Genomic DNA, 18,337 nt, shown 5'->3' on the forward strand with positions numbered 1-18,337 from the left:
TTATTTTAAGTTCATTCAAGAGTTTTGCAATAAAAGACCAAAAATACCTGCTAATATTTTTTACAGTGGGGAAAACAACCTGCATTTGTTATTACATCTTTATTTAAAGTTATTAAGGGCCGCTGTGGAAGGACCAGAGAGCCACTTATGGCCCTGGAGCTGCATGTTAGAGACCCCGGGTCTAAACCAAGAGGTGCACTCCACACCAAAGAGATGCAGAAAGTTGAATTTCTCCCTGCAGTTTAAAACAAACGACACGACTCGGCGCTGAGCTCAGAGATCTTTATAAAAACCTGATCTGGTCCAACAAGCTTCTGGTTCTGTGGTTTAATACTGCAGGTTCAGAACCGGGTCGGAACCGGGCGGGACTCAGCGGTCTCCAGTGCTGCTGGTGTCCACCTTCAGGTCCTTGGCCACCAGGCCGGAGGTCACCGGGTGCATGGCGGCGCGGTGAGCCATGAACACGCGCACGGCTTCCTCACGGTACTTCCCAAAGTTAAAAACCTCCCTGCAGGTCCAAAGATGGAGGACAGGTGAGAAACACGGCAGCGTTTACCTGCAGCTCACCTGGACCCGTCGTCGGTACCTGAAGAGCGGCCGGGTGAACTTCATCCTGCCCTGCTCCGTCGCCATCTTCAGCGCCAGAGGAACCGCCTCCTCCCACTGAGAGCGGACACACAGCCGCAGCCACCTGGACACACAGCAGCCAATCAGGACGCAGCGCCGCCACGGAGGGGCGGAGCTTAGATCTGAGCCAATGAGTCACCTGAAGCGGATCTCTGAGTTGGTGGAGGCGTTGAGATCGTAGACGTCCTGCATCTTCTTCACATGAGACAGAGGGAGGGGCTTCTGAGGGACAGAGGAGGGGTCAAAGGTCAGAGGGGGACACAGAGGTCACAGTGGGGACACAGAGGGCCTGCTTTACCTCCTGCAGCAGCAGCAGAGAAAGGAACTCTATGAGCTGGTGGGACGACAGTGTCTTCACGTCTGACTGGCTGAAGACATTCAGGTCCTGGTCTTTGGCCTGAGAGGACAGAGGACAGACGGAGGCTCAGAGGACAGACGTCTCGGTCCAAAGCCTCTAGGGGACGGGTCTGGTTGAGGAGCAGTTCTTACCTTGATCCACCTCTGAGTCAGAGCAATGCAGGCGTCTGCCAGCGTGGTGTCATACCTGGATCAGAACCAGAACTAACGTTTAGGACGGGTCTCAGGGACCAGATGGAGGACAGGGAAGGTTCACCTACTGAGGTTTGACCGGCGGCATCCCAGGAGTGAACATCCAGCCGTTCCAGTCCACCTTGTTCAGGATGTCCACCTGCAGGACGACATGTTGGCACTTGAGAACCAGGAACCACCAGAACCAAGAAGCCAACAAAACAAGGCACACCCCAGAACTAGGGACCCTGGGTTCATCTCCCCCAAATGTTCCCCACCCAAACAAAGGCCCCCCAGGTGTGTTCCTCACCGCAAAGGCCCCTGAATACATTAATCAACCCAAAAGGTCCTCGGGTAGGTCAACCCACTCCTTGGCTTTTGGGGTGATGGACCTAGTTGGGGGTCCTTAGGGGCTGTTGGGTTGGTCAAACCAACAGCCCCTAAGAACCACAAGTAGGTTCTTGACTACATTCATCACCCCAAAAGCCAAGAAGTTTGTTCGTCAAACCAAAAACGCCCAAGTAGGTCCGTAATGCCAGAATGTCCTGAGTAGGTACGTCACCCCAGAGGCCCCTCCCAGGTGTTTCCTCACCTTGTCCTTAAAGTAGGTGAACAGGTAGTTCTTCCAGTCATCAGTGGTGACACTGCTGTAGGCGAATCGCTGGATGTAGGACTTCACGAAACCCATGAAGACCTCTGAGGGAGAGATAAGACAACAGGTGTATCAGCAAAGGGCCAGAACCAGGTGAGTGTGTGTGTGTGTGGGTGTGTGTGTGTGTCCAGGGTCACGGTCACCTGGCCCCCCCATCAGCTCCTCTAGGTGGTACAGCAGAGCGAAGCCTTTCTCGTAGGGCACACAGGAAAAGGCGTCGTCAGGATCGACCTCCTGCAGGCTGGGCACCAGGTTGGTCAGAGGGTTGTTTGCTCCAAAGGTGTTCACCTGAGCGACAGGTGAGGCGAGCGGTGAGAGGAAACACCTGCATGGTTCTGAGGAGACGTACTGATGGGTTCTGGTTCTCACCGAGTCCTGCAGGTCCTTCCAGCCTCCTATGGCTTTAAACTGCCTGAACTGCTCCCCCTCCAAACGCCTGTTGATCATCCTCTCCAGGTAGACGGTGTGACCCTCGTTCAGCCTGGGAGCAGAACACACCTGAGTATCACACCCAAACCCACTGGACCCCAACTCGCTCCTGATTGGTTACCAGAAGTGTTCCCAGGTTCTGTTGGTCACCAGGTTCCCGGTCCAGCTGTGGGAGATCTCATGAGCGATCACCTGAGGAACACAGATACCATCCCACCTGGATTAACCTGTCCATTAAAGCCCCGCCCACACAGAGACCCAGGTGTGACCCGGGTGTTACTCACTCCAGACAGGGATTTGTCTCCAGCCTGAGGAGACAGACAGGAAACAGCTGGTCAACAGGACGGTCACATGACGCGGCGCCAGGTGTGGTGGGCGTGTTCGGACTTACCAGCACAGTGGGCGTGGCGAAGGTGAGGCAGGGGTTCTCCATGCCACCGTAGGGGAAGGAGGGCGGCAGAACCAGGACGTCGTACTGACCCCAGACGTACGGGCCGGCCAGGTCCTCGGCCGTCTTCAGCATGGTCTCCGTCTGACGGACAGGTGAGATCAGAACAGGTGAGGCAGAGCAGCTGAACGGGCCCGGCCGCTCCGATCAGATTACGATTACCATGGCAACTCACCTCAGAGAACTCGGACGCCGCCTTGTCCACAAACTCCTTCTCAGACCAGACTCTGGACCTGGGACCGATCTCCCTGTAGACCAATCAGAGAGCAGAGGTCCTGTCACCTGGTACAGGTGGAGCCATGACATCATCAAACGCTACCTGCTCTCCAGAGCTCCCACCACAATGGCTATCAGGTAGGACGGCATGGCCACCTGAGGTCAAAGGTCACAGAGGGGTAGAGTGAGGTCACAGAGCTTGTGGGGCTGAATACTTTAGCCAGACTGTGAACACCTGAACTCAGGTGAGATGATGTCATCAAGGAAAGAGGCGTGGCTTACCGGCTGTCGGAACCTGTAGACGATCCGTCCGCCGTCCTGAGGATCCACTTCCTGTCCATCCCTCACCGCACTCATCACCGCCACCAGCTGCTTCGGGACAGACACCTGGGGACAGGTGTGTGTGTTAGCTGTGCAGGTGTGTGTGTGTGTTAGTTGTGCATGGGTGTGGGTGATACCTGTGCATAGTAGGTGTGTTTGATGGATGGCGTGTCCTGACAGGGAACCATGCTCCTGCAGTGATGAGCCTGTCAGACAAAGCGCAGGGCAAAGATTCAGATCCTCATCAGTTTTTTGTTCTGTGGATGTTCTGGTTCTGTTGGACCTTCCAGACCGGTTCTGTGTGTTTTTCAGAGGTAAGACGAGGAGCTTCGTTAGAAACGGAACCAGAACCAAGAGGAAGTGGAGCAACCGGGCCGTTGCTCAACACTGAAGAAACATCAGTTTCCCCAAATCTGTGTCTCAACAGATGGAAACCACCAAGAGGAACCAGAACCTCTGCTGTTTGGACCCAACCTCGTCTTCCTAAGCCTTAGGTACGGTCTGACAGGTACGTCACCTGGCACTGGCTGAACAGGTAGGGCTGTTTCTTCCCCGCTGTCTGCTCAGGTGTGAGCCACTGCAGCGCAGACGCAGATGGAGACGTCTCATAGGTCACCTCCACGATCACCTGCTGGCCCCTGATTGGTCCAGACACACAGCCAGGTCATAAAGATCACCGTTAGGACAGACAGGAGGCGGGGAGCTGGACGTGAGCTCACCTGGAGAGGTCAAAGGGCAGCGTGATGACCAGCGGGGTCCCCTTGAAGCTGTGTTTGGGGCCCAGCGTGAAGCAGGCCAGCTGCTGGTTGACCGACACCGACGAGATGTTCAGGTCCCTGCTGTCCAAAGTCTGCAGCAGAAGAACTGATTTCATTAAGGGGTAAACAAGATAAAGCCACACCTGCTGATAATAGTCACCTGTCTGGAAACCAGTTGGACCAGTGTAAAGTTCACACATCACTGCAGCTCCAGTTCATTAACACAAGACACATTTATAAGATGATCCGAGCAGAAATCTGACGCTTCATTCTGCTGCTTCTGACTCTTTCACACTCAGATTACACTTCAGTAAAGTATGAAGAGTTCAGGTGAAAACACCTGACTCATGACGTCACACTCCAGGACTCCGCACAGTAGCAACTGGAAGTTTGGATGAGTCACAAATAAAGCATTTAAACACTTCCTGCGGTGTGTTTATGTTGCATTCGAGGAATTATTCACTCCGGAACCAAAGAACAAAATTCACCGTCTTCTAACAAAACTCCGCTCAGATTTAACTCCTTAAAATGATTAAATATGTGACGTAAGTGTGACCTTCATGAGCCGAATTAAAGAAGAACCTCAGCTGGATGACGAAACTTCACCATTTCAGCTGGACCTGCGGCTGTTCCGCTGCAGAACCAGAACCAAGCAGAACTCTGAGGAGATATTCCTGAGCTCCGTGTTTCTGAACCAGCCCCAGACCAGACTCCATGTAAATTACCTCTGTTTTTATTCGCCTCACTGCCAAGCTGCCTGATGTGAGCTCAGAGGCTAAGACCGGGTCGGTACCGGAGCACCGGATCCGGACAGCTTACCAGAACGGAGAAGCGGTCCTCCAGAGCCTCCACGGTGAGCTGGACCTTCCCTCTGATCACGTGTCTGTCGAAGTCCACGTGTAGCTGCAGGTTCAGGTGTTTGGTGAGGCAGGTGGAGAAGGAGGAGAAGGAGCAGGGGTCCGACATCTTGATCCGTCCGCAGAGACCGAGCACTGAGAGGAGGCACCCCGACACAGCCGCTCAGACACCGGGGAGGGGGCGGGACTTCCGGACCGCCTTTCATAATAAAACCCCCCGTGGAATTTTATTTTGAAACCTGCATAAAAAAAATTAAACAGGGACTGAACGTTAATTTATGATTTGTTTAAAAACATTAAGATATTCCTATATTTTACAAGTTTGAAATAATTAAAATAATAAATCAAGAAACTAAATCAGTAGTCATGTAAAAATAATTTTAGATATAATTCTTGGAGAAAAAGAACTTTAAATAAATAAGTAAATCTGAATAAAATATAAATTAAGAAGGTTTAATAAGTAAATCAATGTCCGTCCAGCAGGGGGCACTGTTGGTGCAGCTTGGTTTTACTACAGGAAGCAGTCATCAGAACAGAATGGAAACAACAGGCTGGGTTGTGCAAAATAAAAGTCTTGATATATTAATATTGAATGAAACAGAAATATTAAGTAAGATAAATAATAGGGAAATGGATAAATGTAAAATAATAAATTGACTAATTTTAAAACCATGGATACAGAAATCATTAATAGTGAGATTTATAAATAAGAAGAAATTTCTATTTTAACTTTGAACCTTGTTGGACACTCACACAAAACTCCTAAATATAATAATTAAAAATAAGACTGAATCCTAGTCATTTGATCTGCTTCCTCTGTTGTTTCTACGTCTTGATTTACTTACGAAACTAAATCTGCTTCCTCTTTAAGTTCCTCTTTTCAATCAATGAAGTTGAACAAAATCGACACCGTATAAAATTGACTAAGATAACATAAAATATACCGCAAAATCTGTAAGGCGTTTCATTTAATGGGCTTGTAAAAATAAACCCAATGAAGCTTTACACGCCGTCAGTCTCCTCAAGTTGAGCTGAAAAATGGAGCGGATATATAAAATCAGGACTCGGTTACTAATCAGTTTTAGTTCATTTAAAGTTGGAAGTCCTTCAGTCTTTCAGGAACTTTTGTCTTTTATCGCAGAGTTCGTTTTTATCTGACCTGCAGCCTCATAATCAGGTCCAGAACCAGAATCTGGTCCAGAACCAGAATCTGGTCCGGATCCGGATGGAAATCCTCCATGAAAATCACGTCATGTTCCGCATCCATCCAGCAGGGGCGCTACGCGCCGGGACAGCGTGTTAATATTTACATTAGTGGATGATTACCTGATCCACATGTCATTAAAGCAGCGTCATGTTTTAATGAAACAAAGATAAAAAGGAAAAACTGATGAAAGAAAGTGAACCCCGGACCCGGAGGGTGTACTTTTTATTTTCAGTCTAAGATGACCAGGAGGAAAACTCAGGTTTATTTATCCATTTAATCAACTTTATTATGTCTTATTATTTTGTTTATTGCTGATTATTTATATTATTTTACTTTTTATTCTTTAATGACTTTTAAAATAGTTTGGAAATGTAAATGTAAAAAGTAAAACATCAAGCTTTCAGAGTTTTGAGCAATAAAGACAATAAAAATAATTTATAAATAGTATATTTCCATTTTCTTCTATCTGACATTAAATCAGATTCATGTTTTCCTCTTTTAGGTTATTTATGATTCCAAAATTTATTACTTTTTGTTGGAAGTGACTCGATGCTCTGCTGCTTAGACTTTTTAAACTTTGAAATGAATTAACTGAGCTTACTGTTTGATGATCAGTTGGAATGTATTATTATTGAATTGACATAAGTTACTGTAAAAAGTCTGGAGAAATGTGTTGTGAACTGTAGAAATAAAACTTAAATTGAATTAAATGCTACATTTTTAACTCATTTGCACTTCGCTGTTTTCATAACTACGCAGTAATTAAGTTATAAGTACTTTATTCTTAATTCTGTTTTTATCAATTTTATTTTATTTTTTAAAATCTTTGTGTGAATCTACATTCTGTGATCTGCTGTTACATCTGAATCACCGATGGAGAGTAAAGGATTTTATTCTAATTTTAAATTATTAAACATTTACTTAATTAATAAAACTACGTGTTAAAGTCTGAAAAGTTTCATAAACTTTAAGCAAAGTGAAAAACATCCTGGTACTTCCTGCTCAGCTGGCTGCTCACCACAGGAAGCTGATTGGTCGATCATTTTCGGCTTGTTTCTGATTGGCTGACAGGAACACCTGTTGCACCTGCCTGTGGAGCAGCAGAAAGTTTGTCCGTCGCTCAGGAGTCGCTTTGGACCGGTCCATTGTTCCGTTAGAGAGGGGGGATCCGGGAAGTCCTGCCCGGAACCCGGAGGCAGGCAGCGGGAGCGGCGGGACCGGCCCACCTGCCGTGGGGAGCCGTGGAGTCTTCCACGGACTCAGACAAACTTCCACTCCGCTGATAAACCCGCTCCGGATCGGAACCGGTCCAGCGGCCGGAAACATGGCAGCGAGGCTCGAACCGAGCCGGGAGGAACTTCTGGAAGTGAACATATGTGATCGCAGCGTGGGCTCCGAGGAGGAGAGCGGCGTGTTCAGCCACTCCGCGGAGGATTTCTGCGGCTTCCAGCAGTGGATCCACAATGACACATCATCATCCTCATCCTCACCTTCACCACGTCTGGCGGAGCTGCGGGACCCGGAGCCCGCGGCCCCACGCAGCTCCATCGTGGACTGTCTGCTGGTGGAGCTCTACGACGCGTTCAGCGGCGGCGGCGGGCGGCGCACCGCGGACAGCTGGGACAGCTCCACCGGCTCCGGCTCCGACACCCTGCCGGCCCGCAGCAGCTCCGGCTGCGGCTTCCTGCAGGAGCTGCAGGAGCGGCACACCCGGCGGCTGCAGATGACATACCTGGCCCAGAAAGGTGAGCGGGGCCGGGCGGGGGCTGGCGGGCCCTGCGCGGCCCGGAAGGGTCTGCTGCCTGTGTCCGACCAGAACCCGGTACTGAAGCTGAAACTGCAGAAAGTAATGAAGTGGGTTTAATACATGAATGATTAAAGTGAAATCAGACAAAATTCGGTGTTTTGTGAACTAAAAATAAGACCTGAAACATCTCAGAGTGACATCAACTAAACATACATGCACAATGAGAGGGAGGGATTAAACTAATGAGGCAATATAATAATTATTTAGTCTGAAAAAGGAGTTCAGAAAGAAGAGCGCCCCCTGCAGGCTGGATGCTGCTAAAGCTCCGCAATATGAACTTAACTATAACTCGATAACTATAATAATGTTGAGCTGTTTAGTTATTTCCTGGTTAGTGGAGCTGATGGGTCGTCGCCTTGGAGTTTCGCCTGGCATGCAGCGGCAGGATGTGTTTGCCCTACACACACACACAGAGAGCACACACACACACACAGAGAGCACACCCACACACACAGAGAGCACACCCACACACCCACACACAGACACACACTCTGCCTGCTGAACAATGCAGAGTCAGGAAAAGGAAACGGTCCGATAACGGTTCTGGTGTTTTCCTGCTGCTCTGCTTTCAGCAGCTAAACTTCAAAGTTTCCTCTTTTACAGAAACTGAAAATATTATGAATATTATAATTAGTTTAATGAACTTCATGTTTTCTGCTGTAATGCGCAGATTGAGACGGAAAGATCACTGACCACACGCTCAGATCAGACCCGCTGACCCGGTTCTGTTTGAGCAAAACGGGAGGAAAAGTCCATCCATCCATTTTCTGTTCACCCTTTGTTCCTAATGGGGTCGGGAGGAGCTGCTGCCTCTCCAGCTACGTTCCGGGCGAGAGGCGGGGTCACCTGGACAGGTCGCCAGTCTGTCGCAGGGCAACACAGACACATACAACCATGCACACACACACACACACACACACACACACACACACACACACACACACACACACACACACACACACACACACACACACACACCTAGGGAGAATTTAGAGAGACCAATTAACCTGACGGTCATGTTTTTGGACTGTGGGAGGAAGCCGGAGTACCCGGAGAGAACCCACGCATGCACAGGGAGAATATTCAAACGCCATGCAGAAAGACCCCGGCCGGGAATCGAACCCAGAACCTTCTTGCTGCAAGGCAACAGTGCTACCAACTGCCAAGGTGTTGAATCAAGTTCTGGTTGTGATTCTGGTTCTGGTTGTGATTCTGGTTCTGAATCGGGTTCCGGTCCTGGTTCTGACCCGCTGTGCTGCTCTTCTCCTGTCAGACCTGCAGGAGCTGCGCTCCATCATCCAGGAGGTGAAGCACCGCTCCGGCCTGCAGTCCACCAAGCTGCTGCGGCAGCTGAAGAGGCGGGACCGGCTGGTCCACAAGCGCCAGAAGAACTATGACGTCATCACGGCGTGCCTCCAGGCCGTGTCCCAGAAGAGACGTAAGACCAGAACCGTTTCTGTTTGGGTCCATGAAGTTCTGCTAATTATTCCAACCACTTCAAAGACCTGCACATTTCTGCAGACATAAAAGCTCATTTTGTAGATGATCGTTTTGATTCGGACCGCAGGTCCGGAACCGGTACCGGCTCATGAACCAACATTTTCTCAGAAAGTTTGAAACCAGAACTAAAACTAAGAGCTGAGTTCATAACGTGATTCTGCAGGAAAAAAATAATCCGTAATAATCTCATTGTTTCCTTTCTGATAAACATTAGATCCAGTTTTACTGTCGAACTTTATGGACCGTACCGGACCGGTCCTCCTTTAGCTCCTCTGTCCTCCGTCCCTGCGCCGCCTCCTGGTGACGTCAGAGCGGAGGAAGAGGAGGAAGAGCGCAGCATCAGCAGCATCCACCACTTCCTCCTCATCTCATCAGATGCTCTTCGGTACCGGTACCGGCAGGTTGTTTGGACTTGGTTCCTGTTAGTCCGGAAGCAGCGCTTCAGAACCTGAACCGGCTTGAACAGTTCGGCTCGGCTCGGTTCCGGATGGGCTGCGGTTCGTAAGGCGATGAGCGCAGAGTCCGGTCGGAGCGGCCTGTTTCCGGGATGAGGCAGGAGCGGCTCCCCGCCGGCAGGAGGCCCCGGGCGGCCGGCCGGCAGCGGCCGCAGGGCCCGGCGGGGGTCGGCGGCATCATCAGCAGCGTCCTGCGGAAACGCAACGGGATCTCCCGCAGCGCCCCGCGGCTGCTCTGCACCCTGGAACCAGGTCTGGACCTGCGGTTCCGACCGCCACTCCGCATGGACCTCCTGCTTAATGTTTAATTATTCTGAGTTCATTCGGACATTTTGCTCTGTTTATTTTTAGGTTTAATCTCCAACACCAAAATATAATTTAGATTGAAATCAGAACATTTAAATGTCATAATTCTAGATTTTGAAGAAATGAAACATTTCTCTGTAAATGAATCTGATCCGTCTGGTTTAAGATTCAGTTTCCTTCCTTTCTCTCTGCCGGCTTTTATTTTGTATTTTTCTGTAATTGTAAAGCGCTTCCGGTGTAGTCCCGCCGCTGTAATCTCGGTGGGCGCTGTCCCGGGTGGGAATATAATCCGGTACCGGCGGGAAGTGGGCGGGTTCTCCCCGGTAATCCCCCCCAGAAGCCGCGCAACGAACCGGCGCTGGAGCGGAATGGCGCAGGGGAGCCGAACCGAACCGGACCAAGCAGGTCAAACGGGATTTTCTAACAGAATAATAATAGTTAGAAAGGTTCCGGTTGGAGGAAACGGGTTCGGTTTGGTCTGGTACGGTAGGAAAGTTTTCCCTATTCGGTTCGGGTCCAGTTCACTTCCTGTCGGTGTTTAGCGGTTCGGGACCGAATCAGCACCACCGGAAGTGGACAGCGAAAACGGACCTTTGGGATCAGATGATCCTAATTCATAAAAAGATGAAAAAGCTGGAGATGTGACTTTAATTCCGACTCGGTTCTGTTGATCCTGAAGTCCTGATGGAACTTTTCTGTGTGAAAGTTGATTTTTAAGCCGGTTCTGATCCGGTAGAAGCTGTGGTGCTCAGGCTCCTGTTTGTTTCCAGGTGTTGACACCAGGCTGAAGTTCACCATCGAGCCGTCGCTGGGAAACAACGGCTTCCAGCAGGTGAGGGCCACCCAGGGCCGGCCCCAGGCATCTGAGAGCTGGGGGGCCAGGGCACCAACAACATTAAATAATACACACTAAATGCTCTTAAACATGGAAAAACGATTTATTTATACAGAAAGAGAATAGTTAATATCTTCCTGTTTTCTGCTGCTTCTGTAGTTAATAGTTAAATAATGACATGCTGCAAAAACATTTCACAGAAGTATTTTTGGTTTTGTTTCTAGTGTAAATATCTTATATTAGATAAATGTAACTTGAAATAGACGAAATGTAAAGATATAGGAGCTTAATTTAGGTTAATAGTTCCTTCATATTGATGGATTATTTCATTTATAAATTGGGGGGAAACAGTTTCTCATCAATATGAAGAACTTATTGACTTAATTTAAGCTCCTATATCTGCTGGAAGGTAGTTCAGGTATTTACACTTGGCCAAAATGACTTGGTAGGATTTAGAGTTTTTTTCAGTGCAGCATTTTAAAATGTTTTTTATTTAGTTTATTCTATAAGGTTAAAATCATAATAATACTGATTAGAAGTGATGCTAATGCTAGCAGCTCCACACAGAGGAATGATGAAGAGTCCCTGTCGAAACCAGCTGGTCTGGGCTGAACTCACCGTGAAACATGGTGGTGGCAGCATCATGCTGTGGGGATACTTTCTTCAGCGGAGGATGAAGATGAGAAGTTTTCTATTAGCTGTGGGGTGTACTTACTTCTGAACGAGTTTTCCTTATAGGAACCAGAAGTTTACATACAGTGAATAAAGGACATTAAGTGTTGCGTCTCTGTTCCTCAGTGGTACGATGCGCTGAAAGCTGTGGCGCGGCTTCCCACCGGGATACCGAGGGAGTGGAGGAAGAAGGTACGCATCATCATCATCATCATCAGTTATTGTTATTGTTGTGACGTCAGTCAGAGATCAGCATGATGGAGAACCTTCAGCTCACGTTGGTCAGAGATAAAATCACACTGGTACCTTCAAATAAATGAGCAGTTTAGGGTTCAGTGTTTGGACCTTCAGAACCCAGAGAGGTTCTGAAGGTTCTACTGGTTCTGGAGGTTCTGGTTCACTGTGGCGTGTCGTTGCAGGTTTGGCTAACGCTAGCGGACCGCTACCTCCACAGCATCTCCATCGACTGGGACAAAACGCTTCGCTTCACCTTCAACGAGCGCAGCAACCCGGACGACGACTCCCTGGGCATCCAGATCGTCAAGGTAACCAGACTTTATCTGTGATCTGATTGGCCGAGGAGGGGAGTCAGTTAGTGTCTGATAGGTCGATTCCAGGTGAACTGATGTTTGCGGGTCTCATTGAGCTTCATGGACCAGGAGAACTTTCTACAGCTCTACGTTTTCATGCTAAATGAATATCTGAATCTGATCTCCAGTTTCCTTCTGACTGGGAGACATGTTGACCTTCCTGGACTCGTTTGTGTCACTTCCTGTCAGAAAGCAACGTTCTGATTGGAGGAAATTCTTGGTTTTATTCCTGGTTCCCTTTCCATGCAGGTAAAATCACATAAACAGAACCGGCAGCAGCTGGGATGGTGTCGTCATGGAAACGGGTGAGAGGATCAAAGTCCGCTCCTGTGTTTACTCTTCCCTCTCTGCTGCAGGATCTGCATCGCACCGGCTGCAGTTCTTACTGCGGCCAGGAGGGGGAGCAGGACCGGGTGGTTCTGAAGCGGGTTCTGCTGGCCTACGCCCGCTGGAACAAGTCGGTGGGTTACTGCCAGGGCTTCAACGTGCTGGCCGCTCTCATCCTGGAGGTGACTGAAGGAAACGAGAGCGACGCGCTGAAGGTGAGTGGGTGACGGGTCAGCCACCTGGAAGGTTCTCCAGAACCTCACCTGGTTCTGCTGTTTGGGTTTTAGGTGATGATCTACCTGATCGACAAGGTTCTGCCAGAGAGCTACTTTGCCAACAACCTGCGAGCGCTATCAGGTAAACCCGGCTTCATGTCTGAAACCGCCATGTTACAACATGGCTGCCGTTTTTAGACCTACTAAACAATTATTGCCATAAAATGTTCCACATATCATAACTTGGATTAACTTTGTCACATCATGTTTTAGTCGTCAAATTCATACAACTTCATGATAATATGAAGCAAAATCAGAAACTTTCTGTGTGAATCTCACACCAGTCAACAGGGAGGAAAGGAGGCGTCTTAATGGTTAGCGTTAGCTTCCGCTATTTATTTGTTTAGTGCTATCTTCTTTCGTTTTGTGTTAAGTGGTTCAGTGTTAGCTTATGCTAAATGTAACGTGTTTAGAGGTTTAGCAATAGCTTCTACAAATTATTTTTCAGTTGTTTGGATTTAGCGGTTTAGTTAGCTTCTGCACATTTTTTATGTGATTACTAGTTTACTAATGTTTTTTTTTTTACGTTGACTCTCTAATTTATTTGTCTGTAGCAGTTTAGGGTTAGCTTTGGCTTTTTTAAAATGTTCTTTTGGCTCTAGCTGCCTTTATGTGAAAGTGTTATGTTAGGAAAGTAATGAGAGAGGGAAAACATGCAGCAAAGGTCACCGGGCGGGAATCGAACCTGTGACTGCCTGGTCAAGGACTAAGCTTTGGCTTCTTTTTTTTAATGTTTTCTGACTTTTGCTAATTTTGTGCTTTAGCGTCCAATTTTTTATTGTTAGCTTTTACAATTTTTTTATTTAGTAACTTAGTGACGGCTTTTGCAAATGGTTTTGTACGTTAACGTCCATTTTTTTAGTGTGTTTAGCGGTTTTGAGTTAACTTCCGATAATATTTTAATGTGTTTAGCGTTAGCAGAGCTCAAAATTGATATTGAACGCCTGAGTAGTTGGTGAATCTAACTTTCTGGTTAGCTGTGGCTAATGGCTACTTCCAGTTTTAGTTCATACATATCTTACATACATTACAACCATTGCGACCATTTTGATTAATTGTCTTGTTCTAAGCGAAATGAGCTCCTATATCTTAAAGTTAGTTTTGCCCTATTTCAAGTGTCGTGAAACTAGACAACTTACTTGGTGAGCCACAGAGGTAGGAGGCGTGTTGCAGGCAGCTGGCCGGCAGCGTGCAGCAGTGGGTGGGGGAGGGGCAGCAGGCCTTCAGTAGTGCTGAGGATGTGTCTTCCTGTCTCCAGTGGACATGGCGGTGTTCCGGGACCTGCTGCGGCTCAAGCTGCCCCGACTGTCTCAGCACCTTCATCACCTGCAGAAAGCGGCCAATCGGGAGGCTGGAGGTAAGTCATCATCATCACCATCATCATCATGGGGGTCGTCATGGTGAATCAGGATGAAGGAGCCTCCTGTCCTGCAGGCAGCTACGAGCCGCCGCTCACCAACGTCTTCACCATGCAGTGGTTCCTCACCATGTTCGCCACCTGCCTACCGGCGCCGACCGTCCTCAAGATCTGGGACTCGGTGTTCTTCGAGGGGTCCGAGGTTCTGTTCCGGGCGGCGCTGGCCATCTGGGAGCGGCTGGGGGAGTGAGTGGAGCTGCAGGACCAGGGGTCAGGGGCCGGGGGAGCCCAGCTGAACCTGTGTGTGTCTCGTCTCCAGGAGGATCGAGGACTGCCAGACGGCGGACGAATTCTACAGCACCATGGGCGGCCTGACCCAGGAGATGCTGGAGCAGAACCTGCTGCACCCGGCGCAGCTCATGCAGGTAGTGGCAGCATCAGGAGGGGCGTGGCCTGCAGCCGGGGGCGTGGCCTGCAGCTGAGGCTCTGTTTGCTCTGCAGGACGTTTACTCCATGGCGCCGTTCCCGTTCCCCCAGCTGGCCGAGCTCAGAGAGAAATACACCTACAACATCACGCCGTTCCCCACCGCAGCCAAGGTCAACACCAAGGTCAACGCAAGGTACCGTTTCCATGGAGACCACGTCGGCCAGCCGTTCCTTCCTGGTGTCATTTAAGTCTTCCTCCATCCTGACCCAGTTCTGTCCTCCAGTAGCGGTCCGTCCGGTTGGGACAGTGAGGAAGACGCCGATGTGGACGATGACGACTCTGTGGCGGCGGCCCTGGGCTGCTTGGGGCCCCTGGGCGGCCTGCTGGCCCCTGAGCTGCAGAGATACCAGAAACACCTCAAAGGTTGGCATGACAACCACAGACCAGTGCTGACCCGGTACCTCCAGACAGAAACAATTGGACCAAAAACCTTTTCAGTCCCTAACACCTTTACTCTTTAATGTTTTTACACTGCAAAAAAAAAAAAATCTTACTGAGTATTACTGGTTTGTTACTGGTTTAGTTTCTACTGTCAGTAAACCTGGATTAAAAGCTGGTTTAAGTTAATCTGTTGATCAAACTGTTTTAGTTCCATTGGAAGATCATTTCTCTTCTAATATTTTTCTCATGTTATAAATGAATAAAATAATATTGATGAAAAACTAATAATTTTTCATCAATATTACATTATTGACTTGAACCAGCTGATAACTTCAAAGTTTGTAAATTAGTTTTATTTAAGTGCATTAAAAACTTCACCAAAAATACTTTTTACAGTGTATGTGACAAACAGCAGAAATGGAGCAGAATGAATCTATATCAACGTTTTCTGTGAAAAGAATCTGAAAAGTGTGGTGTGCATGTACAGTCGATACCTGAGGCCGTCTGTCTGTCGTGTTCTTCTAGACCAGCGAGTCGAGCAGGGCAGCATCGCCGAGCTGAGCCCGGGCGCCGTGGGCGGAGCCGCCACAGGAAGTGGTCGTGCGGAGCATCAGGCGGCCGTCAACAGCATGATGTTGGAGCGGATGAGCACCGACATCACGGCGCTGAAGAAGCAATATGGCCGCATCAAGCGGCGGCAGCAGCAGCAGGCCATGCAGCTCTGCATCCGCACAGGTGAGGCGGCGCCGCCGACCCGGACGCCCCGACAGGAAGTGCATAGTTTAACTGCACTGTGTGACTCGTAGGACCCAGACCCGGCATGGCCATTAGTCCTGGGGTTCTGCAGGACCGTCTCAACAAACCCGGCAGCGGTTCTGACCCGGAAGCTCACGGTACTCGGGTCCAAACGGCAGAACGGCTCAGACTGGTGGCGGGGCGACACTTTAGGAAACAGGAAGTGTTGGAGTGACTTCCTGTTTCTGTTCAGGAACTGGATCCTCATCCAAACGTTGATTTATTCCAGCAGAACAATAAAAATCTAAAAATGATTTCATGAAGAAGCTGCTCCAGACATATGCATGGAAAGTTGAGTGGAGGGAAGAAATGTGATGGAAAATATACCTGAACAAACATTAAGGACTGTGAAGCTTCCAGTCACGTTAGCCGCTAACGGTACCAGTACCTGCTTTAATCACCATGGTAACCTGGGCTGGTCTGCATTGACGCAGTAATCAGCCCAGACCAGAACTGAACGGATTGATTATTGATCTGATATTTGGTTCCGATTCTCTGAACGCTCCAGAATCATCAAATAACAGAATTTTACTTAAAGTCGCTGAAATGAATCAACTTTTCGATGAAGTTCTGGTTGGTGGAAACGAACGTCGCTACTGGATGTCAGCTCATCCTGGTCCTGAGTAAAAATGGCCGACTTGGCGAGCAGCGGAACCTCTTGGTTCTGATGGACGTTCAGTAGAGGCAGAAGTTTCTGACCCGGTACTTCCTGCTTTAACTAACCAGCTGCTAACATCCTTCCTCCAGCCGGTTCTGGGATCTGATTGGTCCTCCTGTGGCGCCCTCTGCTGGCTGCAGCCTGTTTTCACTCACTGCCATCTTTTCTTCTTCTTCTCCTCAGATAAATGTCCTGCCACGCAGGTTTTGGCCTCGCAGCTCAACCCGTCCAGCGCCGTCATCAACCACCTGCTGCTGGGCCGGAAGCCCCGCGGCCCGTCCAGAACCTTCCGGCCCGGGTCGGCCGGCCCGCCGGTACCCGGTTCGCCCTGCAGGCGGCGCCGCGGCTCCAGCAGCACCGGCTCCCCGGGCAGCCGCAGAGGCTCTCCGGGGCGGAACCACGCTCGGCAGCACCGCAGGAACCCGGCCCGGGTCCGGGCCCGGATTGGGGTCCGAGACTCCGAGGTGAGGGAGGATGATGATGATGAAGATGATGAAGAGGAAGGGGAGTCAGGATGTGAAGAGGAGGTGAAGGTGGAGGAGGTGGAGGTCCGGCTGGACTCCCTGGACCTGGAGAACCAAGCGACCCACAACTCCCATACCGATCCAGAACCAGAACCTGATGAAGAGGCGAGGAGAGCTGCAGCTCCTCTTCCTCCTCCAGACTCAGACCGACCCGGAGAACCAGACTCAGCCGGTTCTGATGGACCTGATGCAGAACCTTCAACATCATCTTCCTCCCCCGGTTCTCCTCTACCTCCCTCCTCTTCCTCACTCAGTCCTCCTCTTCCTTCCTCCTCTTCCTTCCCCGGTCCTCCTCTTCCTCCCTCCTCTTCCTTCCCCGGTCCTCCTCTTCCTCCCTCCTCTTCCTCCCCCGGTTCTCCTCTTCCCCCCTCCTCGTCCTCCCCCAGTTCTCCTCTTGCCCCCTCCTCTTCCTCCCCCGGTTCTGCTTCTCCTCTTCCTTCCTCACTCAGTCCTCCTCTTCCTCCCTCCTCTTCCTCGGCTCCCCGCCAGCCTCTCTTCTCTCCGTTTCCATCCATCAAGCAGCCCAGGAAGTCTCTGGCGGCTCGGAACCTGGGCCTTTACGGGCCGACATCCAGAACCCCCACGGTCCACTTCCCCCAGCTGAGCCGCAGCCTGAACCGGAGCAGCGCTGCCGGGGCCACGGGCCGGCGGTGAAGAGCTCAGCGGGTCGGAACCGGGCTGCAGTATTCCCCGGTTTGCACTACAGCCATAAAACATTTCTATGCCAAGTATTTATCTGCACAGGATGGATGGAGACCCAAAAGCATCCTGACCCGACATCCTCCAGAACCTTCTGCTTGTTTCCTATCACTCTGTTCTGGTTCTGTAGAAACCCAGAATGTACCGTCTCCATCTGTCGTAATGAAAGAATGAAAGGAAACATTCAGCTGTGGCTCGTTTCTTCTGTTCTCAAAGATCTGAACCAGTTCTCTGACCTCAGATTAAACAACTGAACCACTTTTTCCTTCCACTAAGCTTTCCATTAATATGGTTGGATCCAGCCCTCTGATCTTCTGCTGCTTTAGCATCTTGTTCTTCGTCTTCAGCCAATCATATTGATGGAAAGCTTAGTATAAGGAAAAAGTGGTAGAATAAGTTGTGATCTGAAGCAAAGCCTCCAGAATCCAATCAGGGTGGTTCTGACAGTTTTCATGTCTGAGACACAAATTTCCAGATGACTCTATTAACCATCTTATAACCATCGTATATAATTACTTTTGATGACAATTTCTGGAATATGTAGCCTGCAGAGTGGATGGAGATTATTGGGATATGGAATAAAATCTGGAAAATAGCTGAATTTACTTCTGTTCTTTTCCAGATTC

General features: G+C 49.4%; 2 protein-coding genes across 2 annotated transcripts; one reads left to right on the forward strand and one right to left on the reverse strand.

Annotated features, from left to right (window-relative positions):
• Positions 1–267: 267 nt before the first annotated feature.
• On the reverse strand, positions 268–5,009 carry lta4h (leukotriene A4 hydrolase). Its single transcript, XM_014472766.2, has 19 exons — positions 4,799–5,009; positions 3,941–4,071; positions 3,739–3,859; positions 3,359–3,427; positions 3,183–3,287; positions 3,004–3,056; positions 2,860–2,932; positions 2,628–2,768; positions 2,521–2,544; positions 2,358–2,428; positions 2,177–2,288; positions 1,951–2,095; positions 1,748–1,851; positions 1,245–1,315; positions 1,117–1,171; positions 926–1,024; positions 767–849; positions 587–691; positions 268–508 (listed from the first exon to the last, which is right to left on the reverse strand). The coding sequence occupies exons 1-19, from the start codon at positions 4,943–4,945 to the stop codon at positions 370–372; spliced, it is 1,848 nt and encodes a 615-aa protein (XP_014328252.1). The 5' UTR covers positions 4,946–5,009; the 3' UTR covers positions 268–369.
• Positions 5,010–7,087: 2,078 nt separating this feature from the next.
• Positions 7,088–17,898, forward strand: tbc1d30 (TBC1 domain family member 30). Its single transcript, XM_023349976.1, has 16 exons — positions 7,088–7,788; positions 9,124–9,288; positions 10,882–10,943; positions 11,745–11,810; positions 12,038–12,163; positions 12,565–12,750; positions 12,823–12,892; positions 14,069–14,167; positions 14,245–14,413; positions 14,487–14,592; positions 14,669–14,787; positions 14,878–15,017; positions 15,561–15,770; positions 15,842–15,928; positions 16,672–17,331; positions 17,461–17,898. Exons 1-16 carry the CDS (start codon positions 7,368–7,370, stop codon positions 17,664–17,666), a joined length of 2,892 nt encoding a protein of 963 aa, XP_023205744.1. The 5' UTR covers positions 7,088–7,367; the 3' UTR covers positions 17,667–17,898.
• Positions 17,899–18,337: the final 439 nt, after the last annotated feature.

This window comes from Xiphophorus maculatus, chromosome 17 (genome assembly GCF_002775205.1).
Source record: "Xiphophorus maculatus strain JP 163 A chromosome 17, X_maculatus-5.0-male, whole genome shotgun sequence".
Lineage (NCBI taxonomy): Eukaryota > Metazoa > Chordata > Actinopteri > Cyprinodontiformes > Poeciliidae > Xiphophorus > Xiphophorus maculatus.